This window comes from Pholis gunnellus (genome assembly GCF_910591455.1).
Source record: "Pholis gunnellus genome assembly, chromosome: 12".
NCBI classification, from domain to species: Eukaryota; Metazoa; Chordata; class Actinopteri; order Perciformes; family Pholidae; genus Pholis; species Pholis gunnellus.
In genome coordinates, this window is record NC_136539.1 from 12063882 (window position 1) to 12085428 (window position 21547).

Sequence of the window (21547 nt, forward strand, 5' to 3'; positions counted from 1 at the left end):
TGATTACCTCTGAATTCAATTTCTCTTTTCAATGTAAACTTTAATCTATTCGCAGGCCAACAATTCAACTCCCAGGGGGCTATTTGAGAGTAAGTAACCATTTAATATGACGCTGGCTGAAGATTCACTGGCTTTAATGAATTGTGTAAATCACTCAGCTTTTAAAGGAACTGATGTCCCACAGTTCACGACCCAAATCTGAGCCTGGTTAAATGCAGCCCTTTATGGCAAGCTAAGTGTTTACTGACAGCCATCTCTGAATGTGTAATCACCGGCTTTGCTCTTTTCTGTATGGAGGGGAATCAAATAGCTGTTAATTGAGCCGGGGATGACAAAATTACAATTTAATTGGAGACTTAATCGTCATATTGCACTACCACGCTAAAAATAATAGAGTAAAAGGCTACAACACTTTCCCACCATGGAACAGAATTTAAGAATCACTTGACTCAACCAGATAATCACTAGGTTGTTCTCCTTAACCACTTACCAATTTGTAGCATCTTGGTCAAGACCAGTTGTAACCACTGACCTGAAGCAAACACACCATTCAGACATCTGAATATAGTTTGAGCAACAGCAGGAGGAAATGGTCAGTGAGTCAATGTAACATGAGACGAGACAATGTTTTCACACAAAACGAAGACAGCACTGAGACATTCAAGCAATACTGTTTTATTAAATGGGATTAGAATATTGTATTCTGTAAATGATCACTAAACAACTACAAAATGCAACTCCCTGAAATATTACTTTCGATAAAACCATACACAAAGATATAGAAAACAAACAATGTAAAATACATAGCTTTAAATAGAAGCAACAACAGCCCATTTATCAAAAGAATAAAGAGAGAAAGTGGATATTACACTCAAGAACATTTTTCAAAGGACATACACTTCTGTCCCACGTTTCTTTGCGTTATCATTGCCAGCACATGACATGTTGCATTTAAAACTTTACTGTTCATCCCTGACAAGAGCTGAGGTAGACATTAAACCGCTATCATCAAAGTGCTGGAAGACTACTTAATTAAAACAGTTCAACTACAAACAAAAAAAAAAATAGTCTGATTAAGGCACAATAATTACTGAAAACAAGGCTGTCTCCTCTCAGGTTCTCTTTGTCTTTTCAAGCATGTTCCAAATAATGAAAAGACTTCAGTCCTAACAAACAATGTTTGCCTGAAGAATAATTTAAGCCACCAATAATTTATTGCACCAGGATAAACACATCCAATACCTGCACTCTTTTTAAGCACCAGTGCAGGATTGAAGCTACCCAAGAGGCCCTAACACACATACATAAACATAGCAGGGTGTAATCAATAAACAGCCATGCAGTAATATGCTGTCAATAAAAGGTGCACCCTGCCTCAGATACTTGCCTCGTTTCTGTCCCACACCAAAGGACTACGCCAATCTAATGCAGCACATACTATCCTCTGCCTGCTGGGAGACTAAAGACGCTTTTAATACACTGGAAGGAATGTCAAAATGTCTGGTACATCTGGTAAAAGATTTGGTCAGTGGTGGCGAGCGAGCATGAGGGCCACAGCGACTCTCCAAACTGTCAAAGCGACGTCTCAAAGATGACGCAGATGTCCTTGGCACAGCACACGTCTGTCACCCGCTTTTTGTTCATGTAAACCTGGAAGTGCATCAGGGAAGCAGTGTCACAGAACACAAGCACACAGTCCAATCTAAACTACAATCTGTTAAGGCGTGATTCATGACAGAGCCAGTCGGAGCCAGGTATAGGGATTTGTCACCCAGTGAAGCGTGCAAAAGTGGCTTATTTAGCGCTGTGAAATTCAGAGGAACATTTTTTGAGATAATCACTGAAATTATTTGTTTCATTTGAGTTCATTTTTACTTGTGTGTCTGCTTAAAGTGTCTACAAAATGCTTGATTTCTAAGCACAGAGAGGCTATGACAGACCGACGATTTCAATGACAGAAAGTTTGAAGAAAAGAGACAAACGGGTGAAAACAGGTTGGCCTCAGCATGAGATATACCGTCTACTCTGGGATCCTCTTTCAACATGGACAAAGGAGCCAGAGGTTGATATCAGATTATTGAATGCATTTAAACCCTGACTGACAACTATAGAAACTTGACACACAACATGTGGACCATCTCAGTATTTAATAAGTGGTGCTAGACAGCTATGGATGCTGCAGGAATCTGATCTAAGGAGAGCACCCCACAATAAAGAAAGGAAAAACGTAAGGGCTTGAACAATGTCACTACCAATCCGCCAGTGTGCAGGGTAAGATGAAACCAAATAATACCACACTGTGCTGAGTCTTTGAAATCAGTATTTTACTCATTTCACTCCTCTGGCTGAGAAGATACAGTTCCGCTGATAAATTTGTGCGAGGGACAGAGAGAAAATGAAATGATGCCTACTTTTTTCTTATTTCACAAAGACCTGTTTGAAGTTGCAATATGGTATCTGTAGTCCCAGACAGATGCACATAAAATGGAATTGAACAATGAATAGCTGGCTCTTATCTGTTCACTGTCTGAAGGGGAAATACATCACAAATGAATTTCACAGGGAAAAAATATGGACATTCTCTATTACAGTAATCCCCATAGAAAGTTTATCCCAAATCGCGATGAAGTTAAACCCAATATTTCCAAATAGATATCGTGCAAAGAAAGCTGCTTTTCTAGAATCATCTCTAAAATGATCTCAAATTTACATTATGAGAAAAAAAGATGATACGGAGAGTTTCTTTGATAAAATCAGAGGATGTAAATCTACAAAGGGGACAATTTCTCTCTCGAAATTAATGTTATGGTGTTGCAATGCTCCAAGTAGGCACTTTAAATTAAAATGGTAATCAAGTGTCTTTGCATTGTCAGGATAATGCACATCTTCTCTTGCTTAACTGTATCATTTTGGAGGTGAGCAATGAAGTCTGGAGTTAGAGGGAGAGTCTGGGATTAGTGTGCCCTGGCTGGACTTTATTTAGTGACAGCCCCGTCCTGGGACAAAGGTGGGTGTGGTTACCTGTTTGGCTGTGTGCAGCAGTGAGGCGGCCTCGGCTCTGCCTGTCTGTTGGACCATCTGGTAAAAGAGCCCTTCCTGGTTCTGGAGCAGCACATATGGCTCGTCATACTCCTGGATCCTGCCGGCATCCAGAACCTGCAATCACACATACAATGCTGGGTGTGAGTGCGTGTCGCTGCCTGTATACTTTACTTCGGGGAAAACTGACATTTCAGCTGTTTCACTGCTGAGTGTTGCATGCAGACAGGGCAAGATGAATGGGGAAACACTAGTTCTCTGCACAGTGGAACCATCCATTTCATGTGACTCATGCAACGACAAACACCGGTGCCTGTTTGTGCTCGACAGGGCCACGGACAATAAGCTTAGCCAGTTAGCAGTGTGAAAGTCGAGTACGCTGACTCCGACAGACTGAAGATCAGTGATTTATCCATGTATTTATCCCGGCATTTCAGCGGCTCAGGGGTGGTCCTCAGTCAAATCCAACAATCACACCTTTCAGACACTCTAGAAAATTACCATCATTTCTGTGTCATCACATGCCGTATAAAGCACACAAAGAATAGTGCCAATTCAAGCAATTTGAAAAAGACTACAATTATATTATAGACAAATTTTAACAAGCTCGATCCCCTTAGAGCAATGACGAGCAGTGTGTTATCGCTGTAGCCCAGTTTCAGGGAGTGTTTAAGGGAGACTTCTGCAGCAGCTGTTATAGATACTAGGAGATGGAGTTTGGATCTTGGAAAGCATTCTGCGTCTAAATATGGCACAGCTTCAGATTTGCACAAGGCAATTCAGGTGGGCCCCAATGTAGTTCTCCTAGAAGGCGCTACAATCTGGGGGCATTTAACACAAGTGTAGGTGTGAAACAGTCCCCGCTGTGTGATATTTGGCTTTTCTCAGCAACCCCTTCAGTGGCCGAGCAGCCACCAGGTCGTGCCCTGTCCTCCACAGATGCTCAACAAATGTTGCCACAAATGGCACTAATTGGCACCTCTGCAGGCAGTAGCAGGAAAGGGCCAAAGATCAAGTGGCCCGAGCAAAGGCTCAATGAGGGAAAGCTGTGAGCGAGAAATCAGCCCAGCTGTTGCAATATACAGGAAGTGAATTGCATCTCTAAAGACAGTGCAGTAGGCTCCTTGAAAAGAAAGGAAGAGGAGTTTGTTAGCTCTGAATCTCAGGTGAGTTTCACGTACTGCAGTGGGAGTGCATTTGAGCTGCATGTTTTTGTGATTTAAATCCCGTTCTACAACATATTCTGTACACAATGGGAGCTTAATTTATCATAGTTGATAAGTTTGTGACGGGATTTCACAAATTACTAGGGCTGAAAGCTCTGAATTTGTCTGTTAACTAAAAAATAGTCTGTTAACTAACTGATTACAGAAAGATAGTGATGTCATCTAAAATACTGACTGGAGTCCTGGACAATGGAAAGGTACTGCATTCCTACTTACCAGTATTTTGTCACAGTCAATGATAGTATTGAGCCTGTGAGCAATGGTGAGGACTGTACACTCTTGAAACTTGTCCCGGATAGTCTGCTGGATGAGGCCGTCAGTTCTAAAGGAGCAGGGAACACAACACCTCAGCACAAAAAGCCCGCTTCCTACAGACCCTTGGGCAGGGAGTTTTACTTAACACTGAACAATGGCACATCAGCAGTGAGGTATGTGCACTAGTAGGTAAAAACAACAAAGGATAGCAGAGCTCCTTTACGTTAACAAAAATAGTTTATTTTGACGTTTATTGTAGTTTTTTTTAATATTGTGATTTCATTACAAACTAATTACACGTCATATTTTGTTTTACCAGTCATACCAATAGTGTAATTGTTTACTTTTTTTACTCGTTTGTTTTTGAATATTTTTTGACTGTTTACTACAGGAAGGCTCTGGTCAATCCACCCGTGTGTAGTAGGATAATGACAAGCCAACTGCAATTGGTCTGCTCTAATGCTCCAATCACAAAAGATATAATCCTTTTACATCCTCAGTTTCCCACCAAGCAGCGTGCATTATAGTCGATGAGTGTAACATTTGCGCTTCTCTTCATGTGCTATTGATTTACTGACAGAATTGTTTGAACATTTTAGGAATAAGTTTGGTTTGTATAACAACAGTGGTGCTACACTTTTACTAAACCCAGCTTAAAAAAACATCTGGAGTAGCACTAGTTTACACTATAGCTACAAGTGCAAAGGAACTTGTTTCCTTCCTCCCTGACATTTTACTTGTAGACTCAAGTGTCACCTGACCTTGGGTCCACATTGGCTGTGGCCTCATCAATGATGAGGATGCGATTTTTCCGGAGGATGGCCCTGGCCAGACACACCAGTTGCCTTTGGCCCACGCTGATGTTAGAGCCAGACTCAGTCAGCACCGTCTCCAGCTTATTGGGCAGGTCCTCCACCACGGCCTTCATCTGCACCTGCAGAGAGGGAGAGCAGAGCCCCAACCCTTCATTACCCCTTCATAAAGGCTTCCTGTGGGGATGTCTTTAAAGAGCTATCCAAACACACCCATTAACCGCCTGGCACAATGCAGGGCCAGGTCCACTGATGACCTTGGCCAGTGCTCTCTTGTGGCCAGCCTCTAGCTTTAATCCAGGCCACCAAACCCATTCAGAGGCAGGACCAGGAGCTGAAGCCCTTCACTGTGGGGGGAGCCTTCATCCTGGTTGGCCTGACTGCCCAAACACATCTCCCCCAGCATTTTCAATGGTTCCCAGTTACAAGCCGCACATTGAGCTGGGCCCCATGGCCCTAATGGGATTTCCCCCCATGACTTGTGGCGAGCAGGGAGGCTGAATGGCAGCATTGTACAGCGGGACAGAGGGATCCCCCCCTGGGCCGGCGAGGGGGAATCATTCAGAGCCACGCTGGAGTACCTCTTGGAGTGCATTCCACAGGTCCTCATCTGTGTGCAGCCTGAAAGGGTCCAGATTCTTCCTCATGGTGCCCGTGAAGAGAACTGGGTCCTGTGGATAGATGGATATAGAAAGAGAAGGCCGTGGCCAGTTAAGATAATGACAAGGGAGAAGATGTATGAAAGGGTTAAGACAAGCTTTATAGAGCGCCGCTAGGCAATGTTTGAGGGGAAGATGTTCACAAAGGACTTGCTACACTCAGGAGTTCTATTCATTGATCCCTAAATATGCTTCAATAAGTTGATCTTTTTACTTGGAAAACCAGCACTTGTGCACTGGCATTGGTGGACAATAACTGTTGTACGACATTGTCTGAATATATAATGGCAGAAAAAGTGCCATCTAGTCACTGTTACCATACAAAGGCTTTCATACAGTAGCCGTATTAGAAATGATAATCTCAAATTGTCTGCCAAAAGTAACAGCTTTACTGCACAAGCGTTTGTCACAAGGGGTTATCACATCAGTTTACTATCCTCATAAAAGGACAGCCTCAGATCTCAGACAGCTAGAATGTCCAAGATATGTATTTATGTTGAGCCGCGCACACCTGTATCAGTTTTCATCGACACAGTCATCTTTAAGAGAGTAAATAAAGCTCTCTATTACAGAGCCGATGAACGAGCCCACGAGTCCACAGGCATTGTTCCAACATGCCACTCTGTTTGTGGTAAACCTGATAAGCAGGAGCAGATATTTATTCATAAATGCTGATCCAGTGCTGAAGTGATTTACTAGGACTCTCCCAGGTCGTCATACGGAGAACGTCCTGCCTCTCATGGTACAGAGCTGCTGTAGATAAGCTTTTCATATGGCTTTTTTTCCCCCCATCAGTGAACAAATACGGCGGCGCTTTCCTTTGAAACATAACACCGAATTTATGACACTTAAATGGTTATAATGACAATTTGAAAAAAGCTTTAAAGAGATGTGGCAGAGTCTATCACAGGAATAGAGGTGACGCGTGGCAGCAAACAAATGCTTATAAGAAAAACCGATAGACTTCAACTGTATCCTCAACAGTAACGGCAATGCGATAACTTCAGTTTACTCAACATATTAACCATAAATCAAGAGGAATTGTTTATCTGGTAAATTTGAGATTAGACCAGGAGCGAGATAAAAGTACACAAAGGTGTGAAAGGCTGAGTGTCCTGAATTAAGTTTGTAGTACTTCTAGTGCGAATGTGACTCACTAACACACTTTCATCTCTGCTCATTTACAGGTCAGCAGTCAGTGCTAAATTAAGCATAAACTCAGGTGTGTGGGCACACAGATGTATGCAGCGCACACCTCTCAAATACAAAATCAAGTCTCAACAAACGTGTAGGTCAGAAAACTCAGGACTAACTGCTCAATTTTCATCCAGAAAAAGTAACGCTTGCAGGACTTTCATGCTTGCTACCTGTGCCTTAGAAAATGTTACACCTCTTTACTTCCAATGAGCTTTTCCCTCTGTCACCAAAATACCGCCTTGTCATAAAGCCAACTGAAGTCCCAATTCAAACTAGTTTTGTGACACACGTTAATTGAGGATTCAATGTTCGGTCGGAGAAACTGCTTTCAAGCACAGCTTTCCATAGAACGATTATGTGCTCCACCAATTCTAAGCTCTATGTTTGCCACAAAAATCATTTTTTTCAGAGTCATTCCTGAGAATTCAATAGAAACTGAAATAGATCCTTTTTTAAACGCAATATGCTAATAAATGCTTATCATAATCAAATCTGTGGGTGGCAAATAATTAAACTCCTCACTGGCAATGTATAGTATACATATCACACTCAAAATGCCACATGAGAAGGTAACGCACCTCGCAATTTATATCAAGATTTTTTTTTTCCATTTTAAAGGCTGACTGAATATCATTTCATCTCTGACGTCTCAGAGGAGAACAAAAAGGCTTTCAGATGGATTTGTGTAAATCCAAGGGACTAGGTCTATACAAGTTTGTAAAAACTAAGAGCATGATATAGAGAAACTCTACTAGTAAGAATTCATATCGTGAAAATGCAATACAGTCAGTATGTGATGCAGATGGGCACGCAGTTAAAGTTCTGACTGGTAACCTGCCACTTTGTGCAAGACTCTCCCAGGAGAGACAGAAAGAGTAAACAAAATCACATCAAACACACATCACATCCATCTCAAACTACTTTGGATGAGGAAGTAAAACTTTATCTGAAGTAGTAGCAATGCCAGAAACCTATCAAATCCACTGAAAAGCATTAATGAAACTGTTTTTGGGCATCTTGGCTGCACCCTCGAAATGTTTGAGACTTGGGCTAAGTGACGGTGTACAAGGGGACTCTGACTGTGAGGATGGGGGAGACTTCTTCTAAGCAGCTTTCCCATGTTTGGGGGGTAGAGGGCTAATCCTCTGTCAGGGATGGGGAACTGCTCTCTTCACAGTACAGGCCGTGGGAGTCTTCTCCCCTCCCTCCACTCTGCTGACACTCACCCGCAGGCTGGCATTTTCTTAATGCCGTATCAGTTTCAAGAAGCGGAAATAAAGTTAAACTGTCTCAAGGCATCCGTTTGTCTCACTTTCAGAAATCCCCTGAGAGACGACTGTAAATTTCCTCACTTGTTTTAGCTTTTTAAAAGCCAGGCGTATAAAAAAAAAAAGGGCCAAATCATGAAGGTGTCTGTTACCAGTGTTCATCTGACATTTCAGACGATTCTCAATCATGAGGAATCAAAAGAAGCAGAGAAGTGAAGTCAAAGTGAAGGTCCAGCAGTTTTAGAAAAGGACAAAGACATTAAACACAACGTAACATTATGCTGAACGTTGGACTTCTGTACGTAGGTTATAATATTTTATTATTATGTCGAATATTTTATTATGAGTTATCCATTAGTATACAGTTTTATATGTCAAGACAGAACAGTTGAGACTGAGGGCAATTTTAAAAGCGCACCTGTGGGATGATGGACATTTTCTGGCGGAGGGTGTGCAGACCAATCTCAGAAGTCAGAAAACCATCAATCATTATTCTTCCCTCAGGTTCTGCCAGCCGGAACAAGGCAGAGATCAGGGAGCTTTTACCAGCACCAGTGCGTCCAACGATGCCAACCTACAGTGGAGAAATCAGAGCTATTTCCACAAATATTCCACAAATTCACAGAAAAAAAGGGTTATTAATCATACTTATGCTCATTGTTTCATGTCACAGAGGAACATCTCATATGGCTAAGTACAATAGAGCCACTTGTATTGTGTGGATATTAAAAGATATCAATGGAAAACATAATATTCTACAACAAGCATGTATAACAAATCACTTTTTTGACAGTAGTTATATGACTTTGGCATATAGTGTAGTAAATGCTAGACATTTAAAAAAAGAATGATTGAAGCCTCTGTTGAACATTTATTAGTCACATTGCAAAACTAAAAATATTCTTGTATCTTGTTTGTATCATTTTTAAGCTTATTCACATGGCATCAGGTGAACCCATCTTGGTACCATCAGTATCATTTTGTTTTGGACCTTTTTTGCATGTTTAAAATTCAAGGCAGCTATTTTAAAGGGTTCTATATTCTATAAAAGTGCTCATTCCATAGTACAACAGTGTCATGCATTTCATATGCCAACGTCAGTAGGTTGGAAACTTTTAGTTACTCCCTATAACTCCAGTTCTATGATAACTGGTGAAACCATTAAACAAGGCTCTATAGGTTTCATAGGCTTAACCACTCATCTTTTTCTATCTGTGTATATCATGTACTGTGCAAGCCAACCAATCAGGACGTTAGACAAAGACTGTGTTCAGTGAGCATAGCCCTGCATGAAAAAAATGTAGCCCTCTCATTCCTTTGAATGAGACCTGAACTTGGTTCAACTATTGCCACAGTGACATCATCCAGCAAGACGGTGTGTCGGCCGAACAGAAACCTGCAAGCACACATTCCTGGTGAATTACTTTGTACCAGGTACACAGTATCTCAACTAGTTCTAAACCACAAAATTGTTGTTATGAAAGACAACATTGTTGTCATTGTAAAAACTTTCCAGAGTCCTTTCTGTGAGTAATCCTACTATAAGCCGCAGAGCAGGATCTTTTTTAGCATATGAGAAGACTTTAAATTCACAAATCTGTTGGTTCCGAGATTGTATTTCATGTCTTCACTGTACCTGAAGCAATTTGCCCTCACCAGCATGCACCAACCCCCACCAACGCAGACCTTTGCTGTGTTTTAATGCATGGCTGATTTCAGCTACCTAAGAGTCTACTGCCATGCTAGCAGCTCTGTGAGGCTTTATATGCTGTAGATACAGCAGTGCTTTGAGCTTAATGCTAATGTCAGCATGCTAACATGCTCACAATGACGTTAACAGGCTGATTCTTTAAAGGCATAATGGTTACCATACAAGTCTTATTTTAGCATCTTAGCATGCTAATATTTGCTAATTCCCACGAAACACAACATAGCTAGGCTAAAGGTGTTTGGTCAAATATTAAGTATTGAACAAATGACATTTTTTACCTGATAGTAGGCGTACTAGATGAAGGTAACTTCAGTGTGTCTAGTGGGAAAGCAGGGTCACCCTGCCATTACTGTGGTGTGAAAACCTGCAGGTCTAGCCAGTGGCTCCACTGTTGCACACCGAAATCATGCCATTCACACAGACCATGACCAGTCTAGATCAGACTGTTTTTGGCTGACGGCGGCAAAGACCGAAACGCAACCAAGAACCAAATGGAAATGATGACAACGTTGACATCACAAGGCCATTCCACTGAACTGGGCTGCTGATGCCACACGCTGCTGCCTGCCAACACATAGGTTTGTTAAATGCCATTAGCCAATTGACAACCTTTTGTTTGATTTTAGGTTGAGAGTGCTGTAGGAAGGAGCAACCTCAATGATCCAGGATCTTAATGACGTAGATGATGGGGTTTGTCTAAATGTGGCACATACTGTATATCTACAAGCACAACACTTGGGTGTACTGAAAGGTCACATTAACTTTTTCTTTAAACCAAGGTAAAAAAACAAACAATCCTCAAGGAAACACAGGTGATTATCACACGAGACATGCAGGAATGCACAACTAGATGCCTTTACCTGGCCTTTGTAAGAAGCATTTCAGATCAGAAAAAAACATTCCCAAAAACCCTTGTGACCTCATGTCAAGAGTAGTCACAGACACATTTACTGATAGTACAATACGACAGAGCTCTCTTCTGCAGAGGCTGCAGCGAAGAGTGCACAGAGAGCAGCTCACAGAATAAGCATCCTCCAAGTTAAACAGAAATGGGGTACTGTGGAAGCATGCATTGAAAAGGCTTCACCACAGAGCCAAAATATCCTAGACACATAAACCTCTCAGGACCAAGACATATGCGTTTCACCCAGGTGGTTACAGGGGTGAGATTATGGACAAAGGCTTTTAGACTTTTTCAAAGAGGAAGCAGGAGAAAACATTGCTGCAACCACTGAATCACAAATGGGGCTGTTGAATAGGAGCTACACACATTGGGTCATCCTTTCCCAGCAGAAATCACCTCTGTGCTAGTCAGCAAGTACTGGTTCACTGTCTAAACTACTACTTGTATTCAGTACATGTATTCAGTCTGTTGAGTTTCTTCTCCTGTCTGTAAAGCTCTATGTATCTTTGTTTAAAAGATTGCTATTCACAGAAATATTTCCAGCTGCACTTTGCTCTCCATAATCAAGGTATCATACCATGAATTCCAACTGGGCTTGCTTCGTGTCCGCTCATATCACAGGGATGGGCACCAGGAAGAGCCTCCTCCCTTGTCCTCTGGCTACACAAGCCAAAACAAGTCAAAAGACTGTACATCCTTAAGTCGGGTCACTTCTGCCCTTTGGTGCTTTGCACGCCCATTTTAAGCATGTGGATACATAAGGATATGTCTGAGGATAAGGGAAGAAAATTAACAAACTGATGGCTGAATGACTAGATTTTTCTAGAATATGGCAGATCAAAGGCCCTGCTATGTAACTTGTTATATTTGTATAACACCCATTTATAAGTTCACCCTAATTCCAGTTGGCAGTGAATGTAGACAAAGGTAATATTAAGCTATTTGAAAAAATTACCAATAATGGTCTCTTTCTCAAAAGAACTTTCCTTGGCCTTTATTAATCAAACTAAGGAAAAAAAAGCTTTTCTCGTTTTACTTTTCCATCTCATTTCAGACAAGCAAAGTTCATTGAAGAAAGCATATTCAGTTAAATTGTATCTGTAGCATAACAAAATGAAAACGCAAAGGACTGTGTATCATTGACCTTAGAGATGAGTAATATGGCCTTACTAAGCTATTTCTCACCAAACTGAAAAGGTGTACTTCGTGAAGATCACCGCCAAGTGTGTCTGCAACAACCACTCCTGTGTTGTGTGATTAAATGAATATTAACCCACCCATCTAGACACAAATGGGCTATAAAGCGTTGTAAAACACACTTACTTTTGACGTTGAATGAAGTGTGGCAATGTCTGCAGGCAATGTATGCAGGCAATCAACTTGAAGATGTTGTATAAGACATACAATCAAAAGCCCAAAACTCAATGAAACTCAACAAGCTGTCTGCCCGCATAGCAATGGCAGAAGTATCTGCACTAGTAGTTCAATTAGCTGTTAGCCAAACACACTGTCCCAACAAATAAAGTGTGCAAACTGTTTTACCCCACCGTGAGCAGTGGGTAAGCTGGGTTACCACTAGCAGCCCCTACTGGCCAGGGGCCAGTTAAGAGTTGTAAGTGAGGAGCAGGCAGTCAATGGCATATAAAACAGGCATTAATAGGTGTTTTGAGAAAGTGTGAGTCACAGAAACCACAAGAGGTCCTTGAGCATGCAGCCATAACTGGCCACCCAAAATATTAACCAAAATGTAAGATTAGCCTTGGACAGACGCACACACACACACTAAACCAATTGCATGATCCTCCTAGTGTAGATAATAACAAAGGAAGGTCAACTGTGGTGTTGCAGTGAGTTGTGTGTTTTTATATGATTATGTACAGTAAGTGACTGTAGTGAGGACCAGAGAGAATGGCTCTTGTACTGTAGGTGCAGATTTCCTTGTGAAAGGGTGTCAGGGGAACTGTCAGGTTGCACAAAGCCTTTCACCCCCATGGCATGTGACAGAGATCCCTCCCAGGGGCTGTCAGAGCCAGGGCCTCTGCACTTATCAACCCATCCATTGTGAAATCAGCCGCCCTGGCCAACCATAGCCATGCAAAGTACACCCCCTGCATTAAACACAATTTCAATCATCCTCAACCATCTCCCTCTGCTTCTCTCTCTCCACCATCGCCCATCTCCCTCGGCCTCTCCTCTCCTCTCCTCTCATAGTGAATAAACAGTTGTCACTGTCAGGTTGCTCAAAATGCAAATTGGGAACAAATGGATCCACTTGAACAGTCTTAATTACATGATATGTATTCCATGAATCACAAATGGTATAGTCCTGAAGATTCAGCAGCACAATATGGTGTCCCTTTAATAATTGATTTCAAAATAATGCCACACAAAAAGGAATCACATCACGCCTTCTACACTAGCTGCATATCAACCAAAGTCACGGGCTGTGCACACCAGTAAGCATGCACAGGTGGTAATAAAGACAAGAACCTTTTCTCTTGATGTGACGACGACAGTCAGGTTCTTTAGGACCAAACGATCACCGGCACTGTAAGAGAAGTTGACTCTGTCAAAAGTGATGGACCCTGCCGTGGGCCAATCATTCGGCGGCTGCTTGTCCGTCTCCCAGGGTGCTTCACTCTCCAGCTCCGCATACTCAACCACTCTCTCCACTGATGTCATCTACAAAAGATAAAGCAAGGTTTTGCTCTTTTGATCACTTGAAACTATTAAAAATGTCAGTACTTCAGCTTCAGAAAACGTAAAGTTATTCAAACAAACAAAAAACAGCAAATATGACAACATGTCCTCCTAGTATTTCAAATTTAACCATCTCAGAGAGAATCATATTGAGCGGGTGAATTAGTGTTTTATAGGAGTATTCCAGTAATGTTGTATTGCACTTCCATAAAGTTGGGGGATCACTGATGGATTAAAAAAAACTAAAAGTGGCCACAATCAAAGAAGCAGAGGCCGACATAAGATATCATTTAGTCTCTGAACTGAGTCCAAAAACACTGGAGCCTACATTTCCCACAATGCAACTTAGCTGCGTCTTTCTTTAGAGCCTCCACACGGCTGCTTCGAACGTCGCTTACCCTACTGCCCACGTCTTAGTTTTCTGAAGTTTACGCTTCATAGTTCATTTTGTCCTCATTGTTGACCTCGTGCACACTGCACACCAATCAGCAAGCAGTTTAGTGATGACACATGGCTTTAGTACCATGATACTCATAGTTTATCTAGTGTCTATTTGTAGCACAAGCATTTAGTTGTGCTTTACTTTGTCTTTAGATACATTTGCCCGAAATCATTGAAATTAATTTTTTCCTTGAGTTACCAGTGCTGGTTGTTACTGCTGGAGGGCAATCTTGTCATGCTGGAGCAAAATATGCACCCTTTGAAGCAGAGCTGTTTAATAAAGTAGCCAATCAGAATGTACCAAGTGCCAGCCACATCATGGGGGGGGGGGGGGGATTTGTAGTTTAGAGATATTGTTTATTTCTTTAGACTATATTGTTTTGTTGTTACTTTTGTTGACTGCTAAAATAGTAGACTAATTCCCCTGTTTCGTTATATTTGTAGTTCACGTGGTAGCGTTTGTTTTTGTGTTATCCCTTTGTTTCCCTTTGTTTCCCTTTGTAAATAAAACGCTCTCTCGTGAAATGACTTTGGTGATAGTTAAGTGTTAAAATGTAAGTGTTCAAGTTAAGTGTTCAAATGTAAATGTCCTCACCATGTTCTCGATCTCTGCACTCTGTCTGACGCCCCACTGGAACATGCCTGTAAGTGTCACTGCATAAGATAAAGCCAGACCCACTGCACCTGGTTCCAGTCCTGAAAACATAGTAAACATAAAAGGTGGGAGTTCATCGTCATAGTTTCACTAATAAAGTCTCACATGTCAACGATGGGTCACATGGTTTAGCCAAAGTCCATACCATCCCTGAGGTAAAGGCAGCCAAAAGCAGTGATGGTGACAAATATTGAGCAAATTCCATCAAGACGGACAGCAAACCAGCGAGAAGTAGTCAGGAATAAAAACCAGGCCTCTGTTAACAAAGAAAAACACACAGATTATACAATACATGTAATCTCTACAGCCTAAATATTGCTGGTATTGAAAAATGTAACATTAGCCTCTATGGGTTTGATAAAAGGTTATTACCCTAAACTGAAATTAAAAAAATGTATCTTTTCAACCTGAGTGAAGATCTTGATATTCATCAAACATTTGCTGAAACCACTGCTGAACCTTGAAGGCACGGATGGTGCTCAGTCCTTGGAGAGAGGAAGAAAGGTGGGAGAATACGGGACTCCGAGCTGAAAGAAATATATGCACACACCATATGTGTTAGTTAGCATTTGAACAAACATGCATCAATGATGCTTTGTGCTGAGACACAGTCAAAGTTGATGGATGATGTTTCTCTGATGTCCAAAATATGAATGTGAAGTTGCCAACAAAATATTGCACAGAAAATCTTTTTGTTGCCGATGTTTGCATTCCTCCTGATGTATATTTAAAACTGTTTTTGTTTTGTTTGTCATGTCTTTACTTTTGCAACAAATGGGCTACAACTACATTTGGTTATGCAACCCTGTGTTGAGTAATGACAATAAAATATCCTTGAATCTGTAAAATCAGCTATCAATACATATTAAAAAAATGACATTTTTCAACACAAATGCATCCCATATTCTATTCTAAGAGCAGTTTTGAAGAGTTTAAACCTTCATTTTCTTTTATATGTGAACACGGTTTCAGGACATATTTGCTTTTGTATATCCTGCTTTTATTACTGCTTCTATGTTAACATTCTGTATTTTCAAGTGAGCTAGTCAGTTCACATTGTACTTCAGAAGGCGAAGACAACGAAACTGTGCTTTAGTAATCAATAGTGAAATATGTGCTGGATCATACCAACATTCAGTATGTCCTTGATGCCAAATAATTTTGATTTAGGGAAAGGTTTCAATTGAGTGCTCTTTTGTTGCTACTTCTTAAGCTTACAAAACCAAAGACAAAACCTAAATGTTTCCTCTGGGCTATTTAATAGAACTTTTGTTCTTTAAGATGATAGAACCTGTTGGCCAATGTGCATTTGGGCTCTCAGCCCAGAATAAAATAGATGAACTAAAGCCTGCAATGGCCTAGTCATGCCCACTTGGCATTTTTCCCATTGTATGTGATGTCATGAACTCCCGTCTCTTGAGGAAACTGCGTGTGGCCGAGCCATAGGCCAACGCCACCTTTAGCCTTTATGCTAATGACCATGGCTTTCCTCAATGGTCTATTAGCATTCCTGTGGTCCGCTTTTGTCTCTTACCACAAATGGACATGCCCACCCCACCACCACCGGAAAAAAATAAAAATAAATTACTGGTGGACTCTAGGCGCTTGATGTCTCTAGAGGTCTGCAGGAAGTAGCATCGCAGAAACAGGAAGACAGCAAGAAGGGGAACAACGGGAACGAGGATCCAGGGGATGATGACGGCAGCTACTGCAATCACTCCGATGACTTGGAGAAATACCTGCGACAGAAAGAGAAACAGAAAGGAGCTCAACACTAACTAATACAAACAGCATCTGAGTGAAAAGCTCCACTGCTGCTGTGTGGGCTACCACCGGGGCAGTGTGGCCTATTTCTTCAGGCTAAACAAGAGAAACTCTTTCAGTTGTATTTGTGTGAGACCATCACAGACATACAGTAAGGTAACAGCAGGTTGTGGGACTGAGGTTATGTGACTCACAGCGTGAAAGGAAAACGACCACGTCGCTAATTCTCACTTAGTAGCAGGTGAGAATTTACCACTTGGCCACTGCAGCTCATATCCCTGGCTCCCTCGGGCTTTCCCTTCAACACTTCTGGCCCGTAAGCCTCCCTGGCAGAGCAGCCAGCCAACAAGCATGGCCACAGTGACTGGCAGAGGGTTCTGGGAACCACACTGTGGGTATCTGATACATCACACTCAAACCACACAGCCCTCAACAACACAGTGACTCATCACCCGTGTTAATGGCTCTGTGACACATCTAGACCAGGATACCAGAGCTGCCGAAACAGGATTGAAGGCAATGACGACATCAACGCACCCAACCCTGCACTGTGTTTATGAAACTGATTTATGAATCCGATAAATAATTATATTATATATATATATATATATATATATATATATATATATATATACACAAGCCGTACAAGCACTTTTGATAATTTGATAATAAGTATACTGACAATATTTCGATACTTTTACTCTCGGATTTTGAATGTAGGACTTTTAGTGGAGTGTGTTTACTGAGTGATATTGGTACTTGTTTTCTTAAATAAATGATGTGAATACTTCTTCCACCACTGCACATGTGAGAGACCATTTCTTCTTCACTGAAAGGTATACTGTGTTACGTATTTCATATTCGATTGATCGATGATAAAAATGAAACCTCACACCCTGAAATTAGACACATCCTAAGAAATGAATCCTAAAACGTGGAGATTAGGATCGTACTGTTACCTTCAGTGGTCTCAGACTAGCCCAGAGAGATGGAAATTTAATTTAGCACCTTAATTACGGATGTTATCTGCCACTTAAGCACACATTTAAGCATGATCACTTTCAGTGTAGTTTCATGATGAAAAGCTACTCAATTTCGTTTGCAGTTCAGATAAGAGGGTATTACTAGTCCAACCGTTGCTGTAGTGGAGCCCACACAATCAAACAGTGAGTGGAAGCTACTGAGCACAACTGATCCCAAGAATTTCACAGTACATAAGTTTCAATCTTAGCCTTGATGGAAGGCTACCAGACTGCAAAGTGAGATGGTGGCCCACGAGCCGTTACTGCATGTTATCCAGCCTTCCCTTGAGGGGATCAAATATCAACTGAACAAATGTCTTATCAAATATTCTATTTTTCCTCCTGCTGCTGATTGGTGACACGGTGACACTGCTCATTCATGTCTGCCGATTGGTTCCTTAAATTCTAATTGGGCCCATTTCAGTCGGGAGGCCACAGAGGTCCGAGTCAGGCTTATCTGACAGCGGGGTCATCTGTGGGGACAGAAGAGGAACAGGAACCATTAGATAGGAGTCTTGCCTCCTCCTGCTCCCCTGGGCCCACTGTCGCCAAGGCCCTGTTTGATGTGATCCATTTGCGTGGTCTGGCGCTTATCATGTCAGCATCGGGAACACCGTGGCCCCCCACCCACACTACACACACACACACACACACACACACACACACACACACACACACACACACACACACAGATGATTCAGATAAGTGATCCTACAAGCATACACCTCACCCCCCCGGACTACATCCATATCTCCAATTAAACCACACAGGAACAGAAAACTCCCAAAGCCACATCCCACTGCACATAAAAGCGGATAAAAGGATGAAAGGTTTTGTATACAAACAGTTTAAATAAAGAATTACCACTAATTGCTCTTTAGCAAGAAAAGAAAGCTACCGCACGCATCTGATTCAGTCATTCAAGCAAACTAGGCGCACTGCTGTGTCCAAAGACCATTGAGATTTCTGCGGACCCTAATTGCTTTATTTTCTCAATGATTCTATCAGCTGTTTGATGTCAAAATAAATGCAGAAAATTGAAGTTAATTGCTATATTTGTGCTCAGCAATGATAGCGACTGTTGTTCCACAGCAGAAAATAAACACTTGCCTTTAATTAAACATCCCTCCGGACACGAAGAATCGGTTCGCTTTTTTACAACCTCTTTTTTTCATCCTCCCTTTATTTACTGACAGTGTGCAATACTCGCCACGGGTGAAAAATGTGCAAACAAAACAGGAAAGGAGGGGAAAGCATGGCAAAGAAAATTCCTCAAAAGAAGTCCTCTGTCATCGCTGGAATTTTTTTTTTCACTCCACACTTTTCCGTGACAGAGCGGCACAATAAGTTGCAAGGGTCAGTGGTACTGAAACAAAACAGGGCTGTTCCACCCGGGCTCTGGAACAATAGAAGTGACCCAGTCCATTCTACTCTGTCTTTGGGCTTTATTTTAGCATTAAATGCCCAGATGCTATGGCCTTTCTTTGGGAGAAATGACTGTGGACACCTCCTTCACATTTTTTTCCTTTCTGGGCCATTTTCACTTCATAAAGCTGCAGTCAATGTGTTTTGTGTGTGGTGAGGAGGGTCTGACACATACTGTGGTGGTCTCAGTCGCTGTCTACATTGGTGGCTCAAGTAGTCCTAGGATTAGGCCTTTGTGTGCTGTGAAAAGGTAAAAGAAGTCACTTATTTGGGCTCAGTCAAGCTGCTGATTTCCAACCCCATTTTGGAAATAAGAGAAAGGCTTTGAAATGCGGTCTCTCTCTCTCTCTCTCTCTCTCTCTCTCTCTCTCACTCTCTCTCTCTCTATAAATCACTTGTGTCCAGCAAATGCATTCATTCAGTCATTGCTCCTTTCTCCCTCTCTTGAAAACAACAAAAAAACATTTCTAAATGTTTACGTAAACAGCAATTCACAACTACAAAAGTCACCCACAGAAAGCATAGAATGCATTATCTTCACCATATTGACACGAGGTTAGATGCTAGATAAGATTGGGACTTTGTTATGTAAGTTCCCAGGCTCAATGGACCCCTGGCCTGGCCTGTATGTCTGAGTAAGAGCAGCTGAGGTGCTGGACCGCAGCATCATGAGAGACCACACATACACACACTGGAAGCTTTTGCTGGCCAATGCTCGCCATCAAATGACCATGTGTGGTATTGCTGAGTGGCCAGTTAGGCACACCCATAAGCACACACACACACACACACACACACACACACACCAACATACCTACACTCACAGTGTTCTGGTTTATTTGTTACACTAATTTGACGAATAAGTGAATACAAAAAGTAGCATAGTTCATCTTTAGGCTTCTCACCTTTCTGGGTCACTTGTATTTTTTCACCCTGTGCGGGAAGACAATGGCACTGTCATAAAACAATGCTCAAAGGGGATTTATGGCACAGCCTATACATTTCCACACAGGACCATCTTGTGTGTTTCTCAGTATAACCTGTGTAACGCCTGGAGGCAGTGCATTCTTCACTTCTTCTGTCACCAGCGTGGTAAAGAAGAGAGAGAAAGCCGGTGAAATCCCATCCTACAGCACTCACGGTTACGTCAGCAGTTCTCAAATCCCACAAAGCCGCTGAAAAGGCCCGACACACAATGTGCCACAATATACAGACTCACACAACGATCGACCCGCCAGTGTTTTTAGACAATAGCCATCTCTGCTGTGTGCCTGTGTGTGTCTTCTGTGCTGGGTTTGTGTCTGCATACCGCACACATGCACACCCTCTTTCTCTCACACGCACTGTAAGCTAATTTATCTCTTCCAGGGGACTGTAGGTTGCTGTAATTTATGATTCATAAGCCAGTGTTTATGCATGTTTATATGTCATTAACATTGGCGAGAGCAGGCTAAATCCCACTTAAATGAAAGTAACTGTCAGTTGGTGTCTTGCCATGCACATGCTGACAAACTGAATTTGTATGGACGGTTTAGAAGACCTATGAATGTAGTTATGGACCTCACAGTTAGTGATGTGACTTGGTCAAGAGCCTTCACACGAAATCCTCCACTGAAAGACCCCTGTACTCACCCCTCATTGTCTTGCCCTCCTCCTCTGCCTCCTCTGTGAAAATAGAGCCAACCCAGGATTTAAAGGTCAAGTCTGCACAAAAGCAGACAGTCCCCGAAGCCTGAGGTGTTTTTAATTGACATTTCTGTCTTTGTCCCCTGACCATAAAGAGAGGGGAGAAAGAGCCCTTTTTCCCAATACACTAAATTAGTGCTAAATGAGACCAGTGAAAAAAATAGGGCTCTGGGGTGTAACCAGGTTCCCCCAGCTTGGGGGAATCCCCTTGTTAGGCGGGTATGGGGGCAGTGCTGAGGGGCTGTGAAGTGCTTACTCCACCATAAAGGGGGAGGCTCTGGTGCAAATCCCCACACAGTAGCGGCCTCTCCCCATAGAGGGAGATAAACCAGTTAGGGCATTGTTTATGAAGTTTCACTTTATTCTCCCCTGACAACCATTTAAACAATGACTATGGGGAAATGTCCCTCCGTGAATGAGCAACAATAGTCAGGATCAGCAGCTTTTCTGTGCGGCTAATACTTTGATAAAAAAGAGTGAAAATCATCCTTCCTGAAAGCATTAGAGACTGCTCCATGAAAGACACCTGCAAACAAGAGCAGAAAGCAGCATAAACAAAAGTGTTCTGTCCAAAGGATGCCACCTTTGTGCTCTATCCCAATCACTTCCCACTTTCTCCTGCAGCAAACAACCGGCAGAAATAATGCGCATATGATGTATACAGTCTTACTCTGACAAGTTATTAAAAGCTAGCTTTCCCTGCAATACAGACACATGGTTCATAATAATATTGCGTCTGGTATTTCATGATAAGACAGGTAATAACTTGGAATGGATAAGTCA

General features: G+C 42.0%; 1 protein-coding gene across 1 annotated transcript in view; it reads right to left on the reverse strand.

Annotated features, from left to right (window-relative positions):
* Nucleotides 1–746: 746 nt before the first annotated feature.
* LOC306703711 (ATP-binding cassette sub-family C member 4-like) overlaps nucleotides 747–21547 on the reverse strand; it is a 35928-nt gene continuing 15127 nt past the window's right edge. Inside the window, exons 21-31 of the mRNA XM_079169765.1 lie at nucleotides 16456–16606; nucleotides 15275–15394; nucleotides 15013–15123; nucleotides 14808–14908; nucleotides 13562–13753; nucleotides 8875–9030; nucleotides 5914–6003; nucleotides 5282–5454; nucleotides 4482–4587; nucleotides 3022–3156; nucleotides 747–1650 (exon numbers count right to left, since the gene is read on the reverse strand). Of these exons, the coding sequence (XP_079025891.1) occupies nucleotides 1573–1650; nucleotides 3022–3156; nucleotides 4482–4587; nucleotides 5282–5454; nucleotides 5914–6003; nucleotides 8875–9030; nucleotides 13562–13753; nucleotides 14808–14908; nucleotides 15013–15123; nucleotides 15275–15394; nucleotides 16456–16606 (1413 nt within the window). The 3' untranslated portion in view covers nucleotides 747–1572. The remainder of the gene's footprint in view (nucleotides 1651–3021; nucleotides 3157–4481; nucleotides 4588–5281; nucleotides 5455–5913; nucleotides 6004–8874; nucleotides 9031–13561; nucleotides 13754–14807; nucleotides 14909–15012; nucleotides 15124–15274; nucleotides 15395–16455; nucleotides 16607–21547) is intronic.